This window comes from Puma concolor, chromosome A1 (assembly GCF_028749965.1).
Source record: "Puma concolor isolate L17-30 chromosome A1, mPumCon1.1.hap2, whole genome shotgun sequence".
Classification (NCBI taxonomy): Eukaryota; Metazoa; Chordata; class Mammalia; order Carnivora; family Felidae; genus Puma; species Puma concolor.
In genome coordinates this window covers 17,724,199-17,744,479 of record NC_141667.1, presented here as the reverse complement: position 1 = coordinate 17,744,479, position 20,281 = coordinate 17,724,199, and the positions used below count along the sequence as shown (strand labels likewise).

At 34.5% G+C, this 20,281-nt stretch overlaps 1 protein-coding gene across 5 annotated transcripts in view; it reads left to right on the top strand.

Moving 5' to 3' along the window:
• The window catches only part of CDH12 (cadherin 12), a 1,063,313-nt gene that overhangs the window by 985,170 nt on the left and 57,862 nt on the right, over nt 1-20,281 (top strand). For all 5 annotated transcript variants that reach the window (XM_086676372.1, XM_086676368.1, XM_025924779.2 and 2 more), the window contains one exon: nt 16,594-16,781. In XM_086676372.1, the coding sequence (XP_086532498.1) occupies nt 16,594-16,781 (188 nt within the window). The remainder of the gene's footprint in view (nt 1-16,593; nt 16,782-20,281) is intronic.

Below are 20,281 nucleotides of genomic sequence, written 5' to 3'. Positions count from 1 at the left end.
CACTATAAATACAAGTTGAGGCTTCTTGAAAACAGGTGAAGGATTTAAATAGTAATACAAGAAAGCAACAATATATTAATGGGTCGACATAAAGTCATGTTTGTTTATGTTTCTCAAATTTAGTACTGGTGCTGATTCAGTATCAATGTTAGAACATGTTTTAATTCCCACAATTGAATTTTTACTAATATTTAAGTAATTTCAACTAGATAACAATTTTAGAGCATTTTCTGACAAAAATTTTCCCTAGTCTAGGGCTCTAAGGGGCTTCTTTATTTCCCAGAGGCCTCTACAGTAAGAAGAAAATGTAAATTTCAGAAGTAATGTTTTATATATTATTCATATTTAATCAAAAATTATGTAGATGCTATCTATAAATACATGACTTTTTATATCAGTACCTCCCAAAGATATGAATGCAGATTGAAAAATAGACAAATAGGTCTTTGGTATTGTGGGATGCATAATATGTGACAGTTATATATTACCCATATTCCTAATTTATGTATGTAGACATGTTTTTATATGTGTATCTCTGTATGTGTATATGTGCGTGTGTGTGTGTGTAGAACTCCTCACTTGGGGGGGGATATTTAAAAAGCATAAAATAAAGAAATTGTAAATCTAAGAGTTTGGAAATATTACACAAAGAACTTTTATTACCTGGGTCTCATAAAAATTGTAGGCATGAGTGATAAAAATAGTCATCATATTTGATGGCTCTATTTCTATTTTTGAAAATCAAGCTAAGCTATAATAAAACTAGCTTTTTACTTAAGTGGAACAAACACTTCTACTTTAATTCCCAAATGACTCCTTTGTCTACTTCAATAAAAACAAGCAAGAGAGAACTATTTCCTGACGATAAGGCATGCAAATGATGACTTGAGTTGTATTCACCACAGTGCTCCCAGTAGTTCTTAAATCTTATTTGCCCTAACAATCCCTTGAGATCCTTTGTCCCTGTGATGGAAGTTCTGTTTCAAGTGACATAGCTTGGACCCAGATATCTGAATTTCAAACAAGTAATCTGGTAGATTCTAAATCATCTAGAGTGAATAATTTGAAAATCACTGGTTTACTGTGATGAAACAATTTAGAAGGCATTTTCTTTCTTGCTTTTTAAATATGTTTTAGTGTTTATTTATTTTTGCAAGAGAGGGAGAGACAGAGTTCGAGCAGGGGAGAGGCAGAAAGAGAGGGAGACAACAGAATCAGAAGCAGGCTCCAGGCTCTGAGATGTCAGCACATGGCTTGAACTCATGAACTGTGAGATCATGACCTCAGCCGAAGTCGGACACCTAACCAACTGAGCCACCCAGGCACCCCTAGAAGGCATTTTCATTATTCCTTAAATAGAGGTAATGAGTTAACTTTTGTATATCATTAGAGTTATTTTTATCCATACAAGATTCTATTCCTACAAGCATATTTAGGTAAAATCTGAATATTAAAATTTATTCACTTTACACTATTTTGAAAAGCTTTGTGTTTTTGTTTGTTTTTGTCTTTTACAATTAAACACTCACATACAGTTACACATCTTGCTTAAAAGTATTCCAAAGAGCCTACAGATGTCAGATATGGATGCTTAGAGGCTAACACAGAGCTGAATCCCTTTGAATGCAAGCTCAGGGAGTGAATGCAAGCTCCAGCTTCTCCAATGAGAAGGGAATAGTTTCACTAGACTCCAGGTAGGCAGATGTAAGCAAACAAAAAATAGTTACCACAATTTTAAAATAATTTGTCATCGCTATTACTGTCACGTTAGTATCACATTATGCTTTGTTAATGAAAGCATGAATCTTTTTTTAAGTGATGCTGAAGGTTTTGCTGACTTATTTGGTCCTTTTCACTATGTGGCAAAGGGCACAAGATTGCAGCCTGGTTGCTCCATGGCCCCGCTGCCTGATTTGCAAAAGAACTAAGCTTTTGAGCTACAACTTCTGTAGGTCTTTAAGAAATCTGACTTTTAGTTTTAAATTATTATGTGAACCATAGTAAATAATGTTTAAAACTGAAATGGTATTAAAAGATACCGTGCTTAATCTTACCAATGTTATTAACAATATCTAAAGACCATGGGACTTACAAATATTTAAAATATTTGTCAGTATTCATCTGTGCACTTTGTAGCTCACCTAAGAGTCCTTTTTTTTTTTAATTCAAATCCTGGAGAAGTGGCTTGGATGTTTTGGCATCATATAATCCACAATTCAGATGTGAGATTTTACCTATGATGTAATAAAACTCTTAGGTTCTGAAACAGACAAGTCAGGTAATGAGCAAGTTCTCCCATTTCCACGTTCCAGCCCTCCCGCAAAAATAGGAGAAAAATTCCTTTTGTGACATTTACTGTCAGAGCAAGTAAATAGATGCCAGCAACCGAATTTATCAGATTTAAGTAATAAGAAAACCCCTAAGTCTCTGGGTGCAAAGCATACCTATCTGTTATTTCCTTGTTAAATCTTCAAATTCACAAGTCCTCAGTTTGCCTTTCTGCATTTTCCTGCCCAGGCTGCATCGGCCAGTTCCAAGACTTTTTCCAGGTGGTACAGTTGTATTACTCTTTATGGCCTATGGTGATGATTTTACTGTGGACAGCAGCTAATCCTTATTGCACATGTACTGTGTAAAGTACATTAAAGCTGCATATTAACTTCTTTAATCCTTATGAATAGGTTTTGTTTATTTACACACATTTAAAAGAAGAAACTGAAAGAAAAAGAGATGGAAAGAGGTGGGGCCAGGTACTTCGTAGTTACATGTGCAATGCAGCAGAACACAATTGGGCACCATATTAAAGCTGTAATTTTTAAATATGAATATTTATGAAAATATAGATCACTGCTTCCTACACCAGAACCACTGAGTAAAAGTGAGAGCCCCTGAATGTGAACATGGGGCATTCTATCTACTTCTCCACTAATCAAACTGAAAAGACATTCTCTCCAAGACTGAGAGTATTTTTTATGTTTATAAGATTTGTAGAATAGAGAGAGCCAAGGCTTTGGGAAGGGTACTGATGGAAAGCTTATTTTCACCATTAAGTCACTGGGGCCTGAATAGCTAAATAAACTCTCACTATCTCATGTTTTTACAGCATCAAATTAAGATAATAAATAGGGGGACCATATATTGTGGTTTGCCTGAGACAGCTCCAGTTTTCACATGTGGTCTCGAATTAATTACAAATAGTGATTGCTTTTGCTCTCAAAAGTGGTTCTGTTTGGATAGTAAATTAAGTAGGCATCTTAATAATAATAGAGCTTCTGGGAGGATTAAGTAAAATAATGCAATTGAAGTATCCAACAGTGAGTGTTTTTTTCCTCCTCCTCTCCTCCTTCCCACATTTTCCTTCCTCCCTTTTTTCAACCTTATCCCCATTCCTTCTTTGTATCTGTCTCTTCAACTAGAGTATAGGTTCATTTTATACCATTTCTTTGTGTCTGTTGCTTCTCCTTTATCAGAATTTCCCATTAATGTATGATCAAACATGAATTGAAGAGAAAAGTAGCTCAAGAAATAGCTCATGCCTGTATTGTAGCTGAATTTACCACCAGGAAAAAAAATTCTTAGGACTGATTGTATAACTTTTATATACATGAAAAAATCAATTTCAAGATTTCTAACTCCACGGAAATATTTAGGAAGTGAATATAAAATTCTATCACCAAAATAGTGTTATCTTTACTCATGAACATTTATAATGAATATTTTGATTTAAATACAATTTTCTGATTTCATTATACTTTTTAACCCAGAGAAAACACAGTGGCAGGATTATTAAATTAAAACTAACTTATGACATCTCCAGTTGCTTAATACTTACCCCCTCAAGCTTTTAATACACAGATTTTTAACACTGGTGATAATTTTTAATTTCTAATGTGAAACATTCTAAATTCAACATTTATTTCACATGGTTTAAATTTCTCTTTTTCATGTGTGCCTCTCATTGGTCTTAACATTTATATAGGCAAAGAAATCGAACTTCTTCAGTATTTCTTTATGAGAGTGGAACAGAATATAGGCAATAACCACAGACACCAAACATTTTGTACATAAGAAACCTAGTTTGTTAACAAATATCGACACAATTAATTATAGTATTTAATGAATGTTTAATTGATTGCTAGTTTTATTGAAGTGTAAGTGCAAAAAAGGCTATATCTTTTTTGTGTGTCGGTACAAAAAGGATAAAAAAATTTAACGACTTCCCTCAAGCAGCTCTGTGTATAATGGGGAGATTAAGTTAATGGACAATTATACTGCTTGAAATAAAATAAATGATAGACTTATGCACACAATGACACATAAATGTATAAGATGGGTATCCAAATCATTAGAGAATAGATTTGAGAGGATTTTGAAGGAAATAATATCCACATTAATTTCTGAAACCCACAGTAAGAATTAGCCAGTGGGAGAGCAAATGTTCGCCAAAATATTTAGATGATGCAAAAACATCATGTTTTATTTAAAGGATTTTTTGTATAGAATTATGGGAAAAAATGAAAGTGAGAGGGCAAGAAAATGTTTCATCAAAAATGGCTTTAAGCTGCCCTTGAAAGAATGAGGAATATATTTTTTAAATGTTTATTTATTTTTGAGAGAGAGAGAGAGAGAGAGCGCAAGTGTGAGCAGGGCAGAGAGTGAGAGGGAGACAAAGAATCCGAAGCCAATTCCAGGCTCTGAGCTGTTAGCATGAGGCTTGAACTCACAAAACTGTGAGCTCATGACCTGAGCTGAAGTCAGTCGCTTAACCGACTGAGTCACCCAGGAGCCCCAGGAATAGAATTTATACATATAAAGAAGAGGAGTAGCAGGCCAGTGAAACAATTTAGGCATAAGCAGCAAAATAGGGAAGACATAAGAAGTGTTCAAATAATAAAATACATGCGTACAGAAAATTTTAAAACATTGTCTATAAATATGATGCATGAATATGTGATGAATATTCATAAATACTATTTGTAGTTCAATGAATTGGATGCTTTGCAAGAATTAGTTTTGCCTAAAAAAAATGTTATAAAGGAAGAAACTTTATCAAATTTCTCTTTTCCAGACTACTCTCATAATGTTTCCAAAAAAATTCTTTCGAGAAATCAAATATTTGAGTAAATAATATTCACAGATGAATTTAGATTCCAAACATTTTTTCAGAAGCTTAGATAATAAGGTGTCATATTTATTAATAATTTTAATAAAAATTCTAGTGTTGCTTATTTTTGTGAAATCAGTGGCTAATATCGCTGACAATTATCTATGTGCCATATTTTGTTAGATGGAACAGAAATTACATAAGACAAAGACAAGAGCAAGGTTTACATATTTAATGGAGGTTTTAAGGGAATATTAAATGTACTCCATAGAAATGAATGAACAATGGAAAGTTACTGATGCACTTGAAATGTTGTGAACTCTTGCCAAGATCTCCATCATGTTTACTATTATGTAATAGGGATAGTGGTTATATAAATCATATATATTAAAAATACATATTTTTGAGAATCAGAAGCACTTTTAATTCTGGCAATCATTAAGTAATACAAATGGATTATGTTTCACAGTTCATTTGGAATTAGCTTGGTTGGGATTTCCAATGCAATCTCTTGAAAAAAAAATGATGTTATAAAGAGCAATTCATTTTGCAAGGAAATACAGATATGTGTTAATTGGATCTATAATTTAGCAGAACTATAGTATTAAACATAATGCCTCCTTGAAAAATTTTGTAGTGGAAAGCTGGGAGCTATGTAATAAGGGAGGGATTATTGGAAGAACGGAAAGAGATGGAATAAATGTCCTTTTCTTTCTTGGGTACGGAAGTAAAAGTAATTTTAATTTTAGAGCAGCATCCCTTTCTAAGAACCATCTTACATCTAATACATGCTCTTGTCTCTCTGTCTTCATTGATTTTGCTCTCTAAGCATTGAAAAAGGAAACTTTCCTTAAGTCTATCCAACTCCAATTGACCCTTAATTGGGATTTGCATTCATCAGTCTTCCTGAAATTAAGAATAATTTGAATTATTTGCATTTTAAAAGAATTTATTTGTTAATCCAATATTGTCTCTGTTTGAATGACATTCAGGCAGTAAAATCAGGTGAAGTTTAGATCAGAGATGCCACTTGATTGGTTCATCTCATGTACCTCAATTTCTTCATTGGTAGAGTGGTATGCTGGAGCTGGCTCTACTGATCTTCAAGCCAATTGTGCACACCTCCCATCTCTATTCAGTGATGTCACATTGGCTTGAAAGCAGGGATGCTGGGAGTTCTTTCACCCCAGAAACTGAGAAACACTGAAAAATTTGAGCTTACCCATATCTGTTCTCCCTCCCTACTTTGATCCAATTGTCAAACATTTACTAGAACGTCACTGACTGGGAATCATCATAATAGTATCTGTCTCATACTCTTTTTTTTTTTTTTTTTAATTTTTTTTTCAACGTTTATTTATTTTTGGGACAGAGTGAGACAGAGCATGAACGGGGGAGGGGCAGAGAGAGAGGGAGACACAGAATCGGAAACAGGCTCCAGGCTCTGAGCCATCAGCCCAGAGCCTGACGCGGGGCTCGAACTCCCGGACCGCGAGATCGTGACCTGGCTGAAGTCGGAGGCTTAACCGACTGCGCCACCCAGGCGCCCCTATCTCATACTCTTAATATGAGGATAAAATTAGTTATAATGGGAAAGTGCTTAGAAAAGTACCTGAGAATAGGAATCACTATACAAATAATTCCTTTGATAGTGACGATGGTGATGATGATGCTGGCGATGGAGATGATGTGGTCTATTCTACTTAGAGTATCTCTTTTTAAAAAGTTCTCTCTTTCCGTCATATTGACACTCATAGATTTTCTAGAAGTTCATATATGTCCTTGCAACAGTCTTCTCAATGATAAAAGAAATGGAGTTTCTAGATAAAAGTGATATAAATGATCCTATTCATGCAGTGCAGCACAGAAAATAGAGTGCACGTGGGGGATGGCAGGCAGAATAGTCATAAGAAAGCCAGTTAGATAACTGGAGTGACACAAGACGAGTAGTGTGAGTCAGTTAATCTGTGATGGTGGTACTGATGGCAGTTGTGAAAAATGGGAATATGTGGCTACGTTCAAATGATTTTAGGAGCTAAAATGTCAGTGATATCAATGAATTATTGGGGTTTAATAAGAAGAGGCAGGGGGACACCTCAGTTGAAATTGGATAGAAGGGTGAAAGAACGCTTACTGATATAAGAGGCTGATATTGAAGTTTCCACTGGGAGCTAAGCTACAATGGATACCACATGACCAAGTATGGTCCCAGAAACAAAATACAGAATTTACAATAGAAAGTCAGGATGCATTTAAGATTCTTGAAGCCCTCAATCACAGCGAGGCTATTGTTGTGCTTTTAAAATACTATAGAGTGTGGAGTGGAGGGAGAATTTTGTACTGAGGATTTCTTTGCATAAAACCCCGCGCAGTTTCCATCTAATGAAAATAAGAGTGGAGCTACCCTTCCCTTGCCTCTCAGGTCTTGTGAGGGGCGCCTTCCTTCATGAAGAGCCAATGATAAAATCCAGTATATTTTCCCATATTATTTCAGAAAATGGGCAAAATCGAGGGTCTGAGGCTTGCCTTATGCTTAGGGACGTGAAAGTATCTTCAGAAAGAGCAGATACTGGAATAAGGCTTTGTCTGGGAGAGTAATTACATGACAACAAAAGGAGGGGTTAGTTGTGGAAGCTGAATGTCCAAACCAGAGTCATTTTAAGTTCTGCCACAGAGATTTTCCTTGAAGTGAGAATCTGTGTGTGAAATGGATTGTTTGGAGATCCAGAGCCTAAGGGGAATGTCACATCAAAGCAGAGGCAATGCCTTTGTCTTGGGTATATAGTGGGAGAAGCTCTCAAGAACTCCCAAAAGAGCCATTAGAGCCATTACCTTTAATCCCAGAGAAGCAAAACCTATCTATTCAAGTGAAAACAGCCCCCCCAAAAAACTAGCTTTGTTGCCTCTTATGAGGTAAAAACACTTTTGCAAAGTGGATGATGAGACAGAGGGAAGCCTGCCACACCATTCATATCCCCAAAGTCCCATCCGTTGCTGGCCCAGGTGCCCTTGTCGGCAGGGAGGCAGATGAGAGAACTCTAAATTTTGTATAAGGATTGATGTAATAATTAATAATTAATAAGTTGAGAATTTCTCATTTCCAAATCTAAAATTTGTGAGATAAAGTGAACATAGGACTGTCTATTATTTAGAGTTGAGCAGAAACATCATTGATTCACCATAGTCTCATCCAAGAAAAGAGAAAGCTTACCCTCGCTGAATAAGGTCTAAAGGAGCAGTGGAAGACAAAGAAAGGAAACACGTTTGGGTTTTTTTTTTAATGTTTTTTTTAAATTTATTTTTTGAGAGAGAGAGGTAGAGCACAAGTGGGGGTGGGGCAGAAAGACAGGGAGACACAGAATCCTAAGTGGGCTCTAGGCTCTGAGCTGTCAGCACAGAGCCTGACATGGTACTTGAACTCAGGAACCATGAGGTCTTGACCTGAGCTGAGGTCTAACGCTTAACTGAGCCACTCAGGTGCCTGGAAACATGTTTTTATTAAATGATGCATATTATGCCTTTTCAGACCAGCAGTAATACTGATATGGGATTGTTTGAAGGTTCAGGAAGCTGAACTGTCTCCTATGTGATGTGAGTTCATTTTTTTTTCCCCTGTAAAATAGGAGACAGGGTCACCAACTAAGTTGGTCTTCAACTCACGTCAGTTCAACTTACTTTACAATGGTGTGAATGCGATATATATTTAGTAGGAACCGTACTTTGAATTTTGAAATGTGATCTTTTCCCAGGCTAGCTGTATGTGGTATGATATTCACCTGTGATGCTGAACAGAGGCAGCGAGCCACAGCTTCCAGTCAGTCATGCGATCATGAGGGTAAACAACTGATAATATAGTATTCATAAATTACGTGACATGGGCAGCACTTTGTTACAAAATAGGCTTTCGGTTAGGTGATGTGGCCCAAATGTAGTCTACTGTCAGTGTTCTGAGCATGTTTGAGGTAGGAGAGACTAAGCGATGATGTTCAGTAGGTTAGGTGTATTAAATGCCTTTTCAACTTACGATGTTTTCAGTTTATGATGGGTTCATTGGGACAAAACCCCATTATAAGTTGAGGATAACCTGTAGGAAAAAAGTTAAAAAAAAGGTAAAAAAAAAAAGTCGGTAGTAAAGATTTGTGGAGAATAAATCAGTGTAAAATAGAGGTCATAGCAAATGGTGGTAAGTTACCTTTGCAAATCTGTATGCTTTACAGCCAATCTGGAAAGTGCATTTGAGGTTAGTGATGAAAATTTATAATGATATCTAGCTGACTGCTTCTTTTTGGTTTTCCTCAGTCAGTCGCACCTCCTTCTTGAGAAAGAGGGTAATTATCATTATCAAGGGTTGAGTTTGACCAGACTGCAGCAACAACATGGACAAGATATATAGGCCATAGGTTAATATGATAATGAAACAACAAAACATGTTTTAGTCGAATGAGGAAAAAGATCAACAGAAAAATGATAATGAATTAGTGGGTGTAGAGAGATCAATATATTGATATTAACTAAAGGTAAAGTTATTTATATTTGATATTAAAATTGATGTTTACTGTCTCTCTATCAGTATATGTTATATAAATAAGCCATAGTGGTAGTAACTGAACAAGCAAAATAGAAGGGCAGAAGATTATGATAATTATTGGCTGTGTCATATAATTTCTACTATTTGGAATGTTTTCTAATAGCTTACCTCACAAATCCAACATCAGCCAGTTGACTTGCTCAGGTTCTTAGCTTAAACGTCAGAAAAAGTGAACAGAATTGCATAACTTTCCCTTAAAGCACTGATGTTACTTAGCAATTTTACTTCATTTGTATAATTGTTTAATTCGTATCTACCTCCCCAACCAGGTCATTAATGCCATTAGGATAAACATAGTTTGTTCTGTATTATTTGTTTTATTTGTTGTTTCTTTATCATTCCATTGAGGAAGCTACTAAATGTTGCAGTTGATTCATCAAAAATCCGAGTTACTGGACGACTTAACTAATCTACCACCCAAAGGAAATTTAGAAGGGACAATTCAATAATTAGCCCTAAATTTTTGTGCTGTGTATGGCTGCTCAGAGCTAGAAAGTTTGGAATGAATTTCTCATATCTCTGAGAAAAGAAATATTTCTATTATTAAATAGAATTGATAACATTTCATAAAACTTATAAATCCATTAATATATTGTATATTGGGTCTATGGCAATTCATACTCATGGGTATAACTAATGAAAGTCTAGACTAGGCAATTATAACTTTTGTAAAAAGATGAAGTAATTTGGCCAATACAGTAAAGTTCTTGATTCCAGATACTTGACACTTGCAAAAATTTGTTCATCCCAGACCCATCCTAAGAATGAGCAGGACTGAATGTCTCTGTCACTACTGAGAGCTTCCACTTACTGTATGCTTAGTATGCTTGACTAAAATCTAATTGGAATCCAACTTTGGTATCAGGATGGTTTTTTCTTGCGGACTATATTTCCGTTACTTTAATTTGTGCTTATTGAAAATACAGCTTCAGGCTTTTGAGGAAATAGAGGGCATAAAACATTCTTCAACCACCAAGATATTTTTACTCTTGAATCCTTCAGTTTTGAAGATATGGGGAAAGGGTTTCAGCTAAAATTAGAATGGCTTTTCAGAACTCTGTTAACACCTCCCTTTCTGTCATCTCCATATCTCTATAGGCAGTTTCAAGTTGACTACTGCAACTTCTACAGGAAAATAGTACAATATAGATATGGAGTTATCTAGAGAATTACTATTTGGAAAGCAACTAGTAATAATAGTTATTACTTAGGAGTTTCACTATTGTATGAGTGACATCACGATCTCATCATCATCACCATTATTATTATTCCAATTTTATAGATCAGGAAAAGAAGGATTAAATATTTTACACCAGGTCACAGGGCTAATAAGAAGGTATAACAGGTACATAGTCCTTTATCCTCATACAGAAATATTGTTTGCTTCCATTTCCTTTTTCTTTTCTTTAGATAAGGTGAAATCATTTTGTGTGCTATTATTATCTTTGCTTATGAAATTAAAACAATAAAATATTGAGAAAGAAACATTTATTTCTATGTCATTTGATGGTAAGTCACATACACACAAACATGTGGGATGACTATTTGAACAATTAAATGTTTGAATTGAATCACTGAATCAACAGTTTTATGGTAATATACATTATTTTCAAAAGTTTAAACATACATGTAGCACTTCAAGCAATCATCTATTTATGAGATCTCAAATAATATGTTTTCATATTCCTAAGTATAGTAAGTTTTCTGTGCAGCTGAACATTGACTTCTTACATATTATTTTTGAGTAATTTTAGTTATTACAATAAACATAAAATGTATTTCAAAAGAGAATTTGTAATGGATTGTTCTATTTTCTTTATATTTGCTGTTTTTGTTACTAAATGTTGTCACTACATTACATAGATTATTCATTAACTTAATATATTTTTGCAAGTCCTGCAACTTTTATTTCTGAGTAGCTTAAAACATATTAATTTATGTTTTGTTAAGTAGATGTATCTCTTTTGGTATTTATATCAATGCTTGGAAATATTCCGAAGAATTCAGAGAAGGAAAGCCTATTGTATATCCTTTTTCCTTAGGTGTCACTGAATGCTCCCTGACACATACACAAAACCAGTGTGAGTCCTAATAATCAAAATACATTTTTTAAATTTTATTTAACTTTATTTTTTAATTTTTTAATGTTTATTTTTGAGAGAGAGAGAGACAGAGACAGAGACAGAGACAGAGCACGAGCTGCGGAGGGACAGAGAGAGAAGGAGACATAGAATCCGAAGCAGGCTCCAGGCTCTGAGCTGTCAGCACAGAGCCCAACGCGGGGCTCAAACCCAGGAACCATGAAATCATGACCTGAGTCGAAGTCGGACTCTTAACTAACTGAGCCACCCAGGGACCCCAAGTACATTTTTTGAAACAACAAAGTTCCTGAGAAGATACTCATTTAGCCTATAACTGAGTAATAGATACTTTTACCTTTGGAATTAAGAGGGAGCATTATCTGTAAGAAGTTTTAGAATTTGATCACTATAATTCCATCTTAGTTCACTACATGCAGTTTTCTCGTTTTCCATGAGAACTTTTTTTTTTCTTTTAAGCATAGCATGTATATTTGATGAGTATGTAAGCATATATTCTTATTGACTCTGAACAATTTCTTGTCACCTGTTTTATTTCTTAATCTGTCTTGTACAGGTAGTGCCATTAAGATGTTTCATATGCGTCAAAAGTAGGACACGCAGAAGTTGATGGAACTGTAATGACACAGTACATCACAAGCGATCCAACTTTGGCACAGCTGAAGATTACTTCAGTTTTGAATTAATCTGAATGACCCCAGCTTTATTTGCTGTCGAGTTTCTAGAAATGATAAAATGTCAAGTCACTGGAAATAAACCGACAGAGCCTAAAAAAATATGACATGACTAATGCATAGTTTCTCTGATTTGTTCCATATTCTGGAGACTTTATTTCTAACTACAGTATTTTATTTGGAAATGCTTGGCTTAATGAATATGTCTTCCACCCTACTAAAATGTGCTATCTCAAAGAACAGGAAATTCAGTGCTCTGTACATTTGTGTTTTATGTACACTAAAATCTCAATACACAAAAAAGATGTACATGGTAAATCACTGTTTTCACTTTTATTATATCTTAATTTTGGTGGGACATGTTGGTGAGTGCTTTTGAGTCAGGTTTTTTTGGAGAATGCTGGCATTTCAGTTTATTACAAGTTTTCCAGTGCCATCAGATAATTATAAAATTTATAGGCATGCTATATGCTGACCACTTTTTTTTTTTAATTTTTTTTTCAACGTTTATTTATTTTTTGAGACAGAGAGAGACAGAGCATGAACAGGGGAGGGTCAGAGAGAGAGGGAGACACAGAATCAGAAACAGGCTCCAGGCTCTGAGCCATCAGCCCAGAGCCTGACGCGGGGCTCGAACTCACAGACCATGAGATCGTGACCTGGCTGAAGTCTGACGCTTAACCGACTGCGCCACCCAGGCGCCCCTATGCTTTTTAAGCATACCACTTTTTAAGAAACTGCTATTTATTTTTTTTTTTTAATTTTTTTTCAACGTTTTTATTTATTTTTGGGACAGAGAGAGACAGAGCATGAACAGGGGAGGGGCAGAGAGAGAGGGAGACACAGAATCGGAAACAGGCTCCAGGCTCTGAGCCATCAGCCCAGAGCCTGACGCGGGGCTCGAACTCACGGACAGCGAGATCGTGACCTGGCTGAAGTCGGACGCCCAACCGACTGCGCCACCCAGGCGCCCCAAGAAACTGCTATTTAACTTACTATTGACATAATACTACAAGGAATAGCCATCTTCACATTTATTGTTAGTGGCTTCATAAATTTCCTTTTATAAAACACAAAACTCATATCTCAGCATATTGTCTTGAAAAGGGGAACTCTCATTTAAAGTCTGCATTATCCGATGTCCTTCAGATATCTAAAAATTCTTCTTAAATTGGAGGGTCTCAATTCTGGCTAATTTTTTTTTTTTTTTTTTTTTTTTTTTACCTCCGCTAACCATAATCTCTTAATGATGATGCCAGACTAGATTATTTCCCTTGATTTTTGATTCTTTTAATTTTGCTTTTAATCGTTCAAATGAAATCTAACTCATAAAGCAAATATGTAATCTGAATTTGTTCCTATTGAATGGATTAGATAGAGTAAGCAGAAAAATTATACATACTTTAAGTTAGATGTCCATATTTTTCTAAAGATCCCATCCAACCTCCCCCTACCTCAGTCCACACCACCATCATCACCTTGCACTGCTGGCCATGTTTGAGGTTTGAAATCCATGACCCTCAGCAGCTGCCTCCTTCACTCAAATCTCTGTCTGTCAGCTGTGTCTTTGATAACTTTTTTGGTCATTTCCTAACTAAATATCATGTGAAAGAAGGATGTACAGTACATTATTCAGCATACTTCCATTACTCTATTTTATCAGGAAAAAAATTCAACACCTTTCTTAACACTTATTGATATACCATGACATTGAACTATGACTAAGTGTAGTAGAGCGTCAAGGCTTTTGGTGTTTCTTCAGGTTCTTTATCACAATCACCCAAAAGGCAAAAGTGGTGGACGTGTTTCTGACAAGTGATACTTCTACTTAACAGATATTAAGAAAGGAAGAAAAAAAGAAAATAAAAAGAATCACATATATGAGAAGTTTAGTACAAGTTTAAATAACTGTTGTAGGCTTTCCAGCCATGTTAAACAAGAAGTCAGGCATCCTTATATTTGCTAGTAGCTCAGAAGTGCTTCCATACGATCAGTGTTTAGGCTATTGTGAAGCACTTAACACTCTAGAAAAGTAGGCTGTAAAAGTCACATTAGGTCCTGCTTATGTGATCATGGCTATTTGAACTCAATTTCACTTGGATACCTGTTGTTACCTTTTTCTTAGACAATGTGTATACATTGCAACCTGTGACTTTATTCTTCCTCTTTGCTCTGGTAGCCTCCAGTCCAAAGCTACTTTAAATCCTGCAAACTTTGAGCATCTCTATGACAGCCACTGCGTGAAGTGTTTAGGGAATAAAACCTAATGAAACATAGTCGTAGCCTATGAAAAGTTGCCAGCTTGATCATGTGATATGACTTATTTAATCAAAATCCTTTCCTAATGCCTATGTAACACTCCATTATTACCACTTGCATTATTGTTATTACTTCCTATGTTCTGATTTGTTTATTAACTTTTAAATGTGTTCTTTTAGAAAGATTTGACATACTCCCCTTTGAAGGCAGGTATACTGTTAATTAATTATCAAATTAATTGAACAACTATTTTCAGACTGCTGTAAAAATCTACACTCTGTTTTACATGAAATCAGCCAAATTTAGGTAAATATTTAGATCTTTTAATATTAATTATATTTTTGGATGAGGTAATGTCCATTGAATGTAAACAAGGCTAATTTTAGCAGTATTTGTGCAAGTGGTAGATATCTATGTTGGGGGGGCGGTGAGCGGTAGTTGAAAGATTTAATGCTACCAGGGCTAATGAAATTACCCCATTTTGAAACTGTGAAAGAACTATAAGAGAAAAACAAAGTAATTGGGAATAAAATGGAAAATATTTAGCAAAATGTCCACAAGGTGTGATTGAGCATTTTTTCCTCATATTTCTTGAAGCCTATAACCAAAATATTGTAATGCAATTTGATGAATGAACTTCACCATTCAATAAACATATTAAAGGTCTTCCTACCTTAATTTCTATGAATGTAACTAGAAGTTCTAAACGAGTGAATTACGGTGGTTGCTTTAGCCATGAGAAGGTACAATCCAAAGTACATTAATAGAAATTAAAACTGGAAAGAAGATATAAAAATCAAATTTTGTATTTTGAGTTCGGTTTTGTTTTTGCACTTTTATTTCCTTCCACACTCTTCCTTTCCTTATTTTAATATAAATAGACTGTCATTTAATCATTTAATATTGATTTTGATGACAAGTCAGTAAAATAGCCTATATCTTTTTCATGTTATGCCATACACAATTTCTAAAACTCCTTTAAGCAATGTATATATTTTCATTTTTAGAGGATATTCCAAATTTTCCTGATTCTGGTATATTTTATATAGATAGAAATTTTTCTAGGTTTTTCTGACTCAGTATCAAATTCATAGTAATGTACGTGCTCCACCTGGTGGTGAAAATAAACATTTCTTTTTTTTTTTTTTTTTTTAAATGCTAAAAAAAAAAAATAAATAAATAATGGAGCAGAATGAACTTGATATCCTAATCTTATATGTGTATAAAAGTAGCTTGTAGTATACCCAGGAAAAATTTACTAGATACTAAACACAAATTGAATATTAGTCAATTAATATAATATACTTAAATCCATCATAGATTAAAATTTTGGTCAACTATCTTACAGGTTTTTTTTAGCTTAATGATTTACACTTACTGAGTACATACTCTCTATGGAATATATAAGAAAAATATAAAATATTTATATATATATTAGAAAATATAACCTTAACTTTCTATAAATATCTATCAATCTGTCATCTATCTTTATTTTATCTCTGTCTTGTGTCCCGGATTCTACCCTATTGGTACCATTTAATTACATGGATGTTCCTGCCCTTCCATTTATTATTAGGTACACTTTGAGGCTGTTAGTATTTAAAATACTTCCTCACGCTAATTTAAATTGAACACACTTTACTAGTTATAATTCCCAATTAAAATTCTAGAGCAGGACCTATGGAAGTGAAAAGTGAAGTTATTACTCCTACTCATAATTCTTAACTTGACAGCAAATTCCTTTTCGATTTGGCACTATTATGTTCTAAATGTGATTTACTTTAGATATAGTATATTTCTCAAGCCTAGTCATCTAACTATACACTTAACTAACTCCACTGATGGCATGAATTATACATGTCTTATCAGGTATTTTCCATCTGAAAGTTCCCGAGTCTTCTCCTATCGGCTCAGCCATTGGACGAATAAGAGCTGTGGATCCTGATTTTGGACAAAATGCAGAAATTGAATACAATATTGTTCCAGGAGATGGGGGAAATTTGTTTGACATCGTCACAGATGAGGATACACAAGAAGGAGTCATCAAATTGAAAAAGGTACATAGACAAGGTTTTGAACAGTTGATTAATTAATAATAATTAATTTATTATTAATTATTTATTATATTGTAATTTATATATATAATTTATTATTAATAATAATAATTAATTAATAATAATTAAATCACAAAATGACTAAAAGTTGAAAATGACAGAAATTTTAATTTCCTTAAATGAGCAGTATATTAAATTTAAAAAAGACCAAACGGCTCTGAAGTATTCACTTCCTCAGGTATTTGTATTCTGAAAATCAACAGATATATATTTTTTGTTGAAACAGGTCCATGAATTTATTTATTAAAAAATTCTTACAAGAATTTAATTGTAATTTGATTTTTAATTGTTACAAACTTAAACAAATATATTAATTAAAATAAGATCTAGGGGCTCCTGGGTGGCTCAGTTGGTTAAGTGTCTGACTCTTGATTTTGGTTCAGGTCATGATCTTATGGTTTGTGACTTCGAGCCTCATAGTGGGTTCTGCACTAACAGCAGGGAGCCTGCTTGGGATTCTTTCTCTCCGTTCCTCTCTGCCCCTCCCCTCTCACTGGCTTTCTCTTTCTCAAAATTAAAACAACAACAACAACAACAAACATTTAAAATAAAAAAAAAATAAATTAAGATCTAGAGGTAAATTCTAACCCCACCAGCTTTGGTCTTACCGTCTCATGACTTTTCTGAGACTATAAACGTCTAAATAAATATCTAATTCACACATTGCTGGTAAAGGTTTATATCACAGTGGAAGAATCCCTATGTCAGTAATCTATACTACTGAGGAATGGAAGAAATGAACAAGGGTAATGCTGGCCTTGAGGAGGTTTTAAGGAGGTAACTGAAAAGAAGGATTAATGAGAGATAGAGAGGAGGAAGGGGAGGGAGAATGAGAGGGAAAGATGAAAGGAGAGGGAGAAGGAGAAAGGGTGGGAGAGGGAAGGAAAGGCGGACTCGGATGGGAAGCCACTGAGTAATGTTAAATAGGTTAGGGGCGCCTGGGTGGCTCAGTTGGTTAAGCAACTGATTCTTGGTTTCTGCTCAGGTCACAATTTCACCACGTGCTGGGCTCCATGCTAACAGCACGGAGCCTGCTTGGGATTCTCTCTTTTCTCTCTCTCTGCCCTTCCCTGCTCAAGAGCATGCTCTCCATCTCTCTCTATCTCTCTCTATCAAAATAATAATAATAATAATAAAAGGGATTAATACAGAGGAGAATCGCAGAAGGGGAGAGTACAATTGTCAATATTAGACCGGTTATAATCTGTGTTTTGTTGGGGAGTGGCTTGAAGAAGGGTTATGGAAATGTGAGAAAGGAAAATCACAATTGTATTTAGGACGTGTAGATTGGTTCCATATCAGTGAAGCAAATTATAGGAATTTTTAAGAATGGAGTGTAGGAAAAACAGTGACACTCATTTAATTTAGTACTGTTTTCTCCTCTGCTACAAAGCATTTTGTATTCAACCCAAACTGCAGTATATCATATACATTTAATAACTGAAATTATTTTAACCTACAAGAAGTATATTTGCAGTCATTCCCATGAATGAGGTTGATGTTTCCAGATTTGCTCAGGAACTCTGAATTTTAACAAAGAAATGACATATATGACAATAAAAACAATATTGAAAATAAACACAATTTTCATATAGATTATTTATCACTTTTTATTTCCACTATTGCACATAAACTGTACCTTTTCTACAAATTAATTTAACCACATGACCTCATGCAGCACAATTATACATTTATGTTTAATTTTCAAAGTACTCTTAAAAACTGTGTCACATTCTTATCAACTTTACTCCTTTATTGTTTCTTCTTGCTTTGCTCATTTTTCTCTTTTCTATTCAGTAGAAAGTCAATGAAAAGTCTTATCACTTATTTTTTCTCAAAAAGCACTATACTTAAATGACTTACAAACGTTAATTTAAATGGAGCAAATATGAATTCTCTTAGTAATAAAGAAAATAATAGAAAATATTTTACATCAACAGTTAATAAAATGTATGTATGAAAATAAGTAAATTTACAAAGTAAAATTGAGGTACAGAAGAGTCAATATTGTGTATGCTATATATTTAAAATCTATATACGCATGTATATTTAAAGTTATACCTATATTTTATATTTATACACATTTTATATATTTTTATTTATACATATTTATCATCTGTGCCAATAAAACATTGATGTCTAAGTGTCAACCTGGGAAAATGTGTGTTACTTTTTAACACAATTGAAAACATGGCTAAGTATAGTCTTTACATTACATCAAAATGGCTTGATCTTTGAAAGTAAATATTTAGTTATATAAATCAATTTTCGTAAATATTTACCTATTATACATCCTCACTAAAGCAGTAAGAACAGACCTTTTCCCTTTTTAGCTTATGAAAGAGTCATAAAAAGAGTCAAATTTTTGAACAATTTTATTTTGTTGCATTTTTTGATTTAATTTTTTGAGACTTCTCTTTCTTAAGGAGATTAAAAAGGATTTATGAAATTATGATATAACGTTATTAAAATTGATTTACATAATAAAGAAAACCAGTCTGAAATGTGTATCTCCAAGTATAAAAAGTACATTTTTCTTCCTGCAGTGGATGAGTAATTGTCCATTTTGCTGGCATAAAATTTGTCATTTAAATAAAGTTCAGTGTCCATAACTAACGTTCACTCCTTCATTCAACAGGTACTGATGGGGAAGTCACTAAATCTGAGAGCCCACTCTGGATTCTGGGTATAAAGCAGTAAACAAAACAGATCCAATCCCTGAACTGAAGCAGCTTCCACTTAGTTGGGAAAGACAGATGATAAATGCAAAATCACTGACAGCAGCTATAAATTCAAGCTTGAAAAGCGTAAAGCAGGGTACAGGGATACAAGTCATTACTGCACGTGGTGGCTCTTATAATGAGGTGGTCAAAAAACGTTTCTCTGACAGGATGAAATTTCAGCAGACTCTTGAATGAAGCAGGAAATGAACCATGTAGTGTCTGAGTGAAGCTTGTTCCAGAAAGATTGGGCAGCAGCTGCAAGGAATCCAGTCGGTTGAGTGCACTAATGAAAGGGTTCCCAGCCAGAAATGAAGTCAAAGGTGCAGAGAAAGGGCCCTTCTTGGAAAGCCCAATAGGCCAGTCAGTCCAAGGACTCGAATTAGATCATGGTATGGGAAAGTCCAGGGTGACTTTAGATCTAAATTACCTCTATCCTTGTAAAGCTGGGATACTGTGGTGTTCTGAGAATAATGACTAGGAAGTAAGGATAGAAATAGACCAGTTACAAACCTACAGAAATAATCCCAGGAACCGTTGATGGAGGTATGGACCATGCCTTGCATAGTAATTGAGGTTGTGAGAAATGGTGAGATTCTGGCGACATTTTAAAGGGACAGCCAAAAAATATTTTCATAAAAATTCTGATCATCCAGCAAATTACCAAAGAATTGAATAGATTTGTTCTTAGTGTTGTAATTTGTCTTAATGTCTAAGTGAGGA